This window comes from Triticum aestivum, chromosome 6D, assembly GCF_018294505.1.
Source record: "Triticum aestivum cultivar Chinese Spring chromosome 6D, IWGSC CS RefSeq v2.1, whole genome shotgun sequence".
Classification (NCBI taxonomy): Eukaryota; Viridiplantae; Streptophyta; class Magnoliopsida; order Poales; family Poaceae; genus Triticum; species Triticum aestivum.
In genome coordinates, this window is record NC_057811.1 from 62,477,436 (window position 1) to 62,479,906 (window position 2,471).

A 2,471-nucleotide genomic window follows, 5' to 3' on the forward strand; every position below is an offset into this window, starting at 1 on the left:
AGCTCTGTCTTATTGTTCCAGTCATCAACTTTCATAATATTGTACTTTGGATGTATTGCAATAACACTACATAGTACAAATAGGTAAGTGAGAGGGCGCCTCCCACCTGGCACCGTCCCAACTTCCCCTCGGGCGGCGCCACAGGGTGGTGCCCCAACCACTAGTATTTTGCAAATGCAGCATGGTTGCTTGATTATTTTTTTAAGAAAATCTCAATCGCCTCAAATTGCATATGACTTGGCCTAAATTTGTAGCGTTTAAAGTGTGCAACTTCAACGTTTTTTATTCAACGTTAACTACACTTTCTACTATTTAGGTTATATAAAGAGTGAGGTAGGGACAAGGATGGTTGGATGTTGATTTGAAGACTTCAAAAAAGCCCTACAATATAATTTCGGGCAAGGCAATCCCCCAAACAGAGCATGGCTTCATTTCCAAGGGATACTACTTTTGGAGATAGTTTTTCGTGTGATAAGTTCTGTTATTGATTGTAAAAAAAACTTCTGTTACTGAATATTGCTAAAATTGGAGCATGGGGCAATTGCAAACATTTGCATGATACTGCTCCGAAATGTGCACGTGATTCCGCGGTTGAATTCAAACAGCTGACACCATGAGACCACAAACAACCTCACACCGTAGAGGTTCTGGGTGTATCTACACAGCACACCTGTCAGAAGTCCATGTTATAGGAACAAATCATGTGGCTGAAATCAAATGTACAGAAGTTCAAGCAGTAGGATACAGTTTTTTAAACCAAAATAGACAAGCTGATAAGTGTAGGATTCAAAAGGCTTTACAGACTCACCATCATTGTTCTGCTAGAAGATGGACACAGGAATCCACTGTGTCAAAAAATTCCTCTTCGAAAGGTGCAGTACCAACCGTTAGATCAGCATAAAGAACAGTACCAACCATTAGATGAGCATAAAGAAAAATCCTGGTTTAATGACATTTTATTATTTTTCTTTTGTTGGTCGTTGGTCGATGTAACTCCTGACGGTTGATGACTTCCTTAATGGGAAAATCTTGGGAACAGTCGGCTGATCCGGCACGGGGCATCCGCCGCCTCCGGAGCGTGACGCGTGTGCCATATGTGGCTCGCGCACCACACTATTCTAACTACATCTTTGTTGTAATTTTTTCTGCAATATGTTGTAAAAAAATCTGCAGCACCGCCTCTGTTGCAAATATCAAAAGTGCAAACAACGCCCCGATCTGATGGCTCAGCTACCCGGCGGATCTTTGCATAGCATGTCCCTTTGTTCATGTTAATTCAAAGTCAGGCTCTCCTTTGAGCCTTTTTTGACTACAACATACGTAAATTTTTTTTGCTCCTGCACATGAACGATTAAGGCATAGAGTAACGATGAGTACATGAGTTGATTATTACAGGGCAGAGGATTCAAAGGTCTGACCAAGTGTCCCCCAAACAACAGAATTTGAAAGGATCTGTGAGATCTTGCCGATTCTAAACAGCCTCCAACAGTCAAAATCTCCGCCCCTCGTCTGCAGTGCATTCCCTACAGTGGTGTACATAGATGTAGTAATTCGATATTTTGGAGGCAATGGCAGTAAGGCAAGCTGCCGGATTGACAGATCGTATCAGCAGAATTATTCTTTTCATCGCAAACAATCATGTTTTCTGCTAAGTTTGCCAAGGCCTTTATCAAGCAACTAAATTTTCCTCGCAAAGGAAAAAGCAAATCACTGCAATTTGATCATGTGAGCTCCGACTTTCTGTACAAGAATTTGACACCAGATAACCCTATCAGACGCACACAGGAACAAACCACGAGAAGGAACACAAACCAGTTCTTCCTGATTCTTGTGAGAAATAACCCAGAATAAGACAGTTCAATGCAAGAATTTCCTCGACATTTCATGACCAGTTCAACGCAAAAATCTGCAGATATATAGCGATATCAAGGATTCACTTATTCATCACGTTTCATCATCCAAACTCCAAAGCCACATTACATCATAAGTTTGCGAACACAAACATAGCAGCGATAGAAACACGACCAGAGCACACGCTGAAAACTCCATTGGTGTTAACCCTGAGACAGAAGCCGCACCACGAGAATGCACTTACTGGCCACCACGCAGGCGGAGCACCAGGTGAAGGGTAGACTCCTTCTGGATGTTGTAGTCTGCCAGGGTGCGGCCATCCTCCAGCTGCTTGCCAGCAAAGATGAGGCGCTGCTGGTCCGGGGGGATACCCTCCTTGTCCTGGATCTTGGCCTTCACATTGTCGATGGTGTCCGAGGACTCCACCTCCAGGGTGATGGTCTTGCCGGTGAGCGTCTTGACAAAAATCTGCATGCCTCCACGAAGCCTGAGCACCAGGTGGAGGGTGGACTCCTTCTGGATGTTATAGTCAGCCAGGGTGCGGCCATCCTCAAGCTGCTTGCCAGCGAAGATGAGGCGCTGCTGGTCCGGAGGGATGCCCTCCTTGTCCTGGATCTTTG

At 44.5% G+C, this 2,471-nt stretch overlaps 1 protein-coding gene across 1 annotated transcript in view; it reads right to left on the reverse strand.

Moving 5' to 3' along the window:
- Nucleotides 1–1,892: 1,892 nt before the first annotated feature.
- LOC123143545 (polyubiquitin) overlaps nt 1,893–2,471 on the reverse strand; it is a gene marked incomplete in the record, with an annotated part of 2,217 nt that continues 1,638 nt past the window's right edge. The window contains 1 exon segment of the mRNA XM_044562491.1: nt 1,893–2,442. Coding sequence (XP_044418426.1) covers nt 2,092–2,442 — 351 coding nt within the window.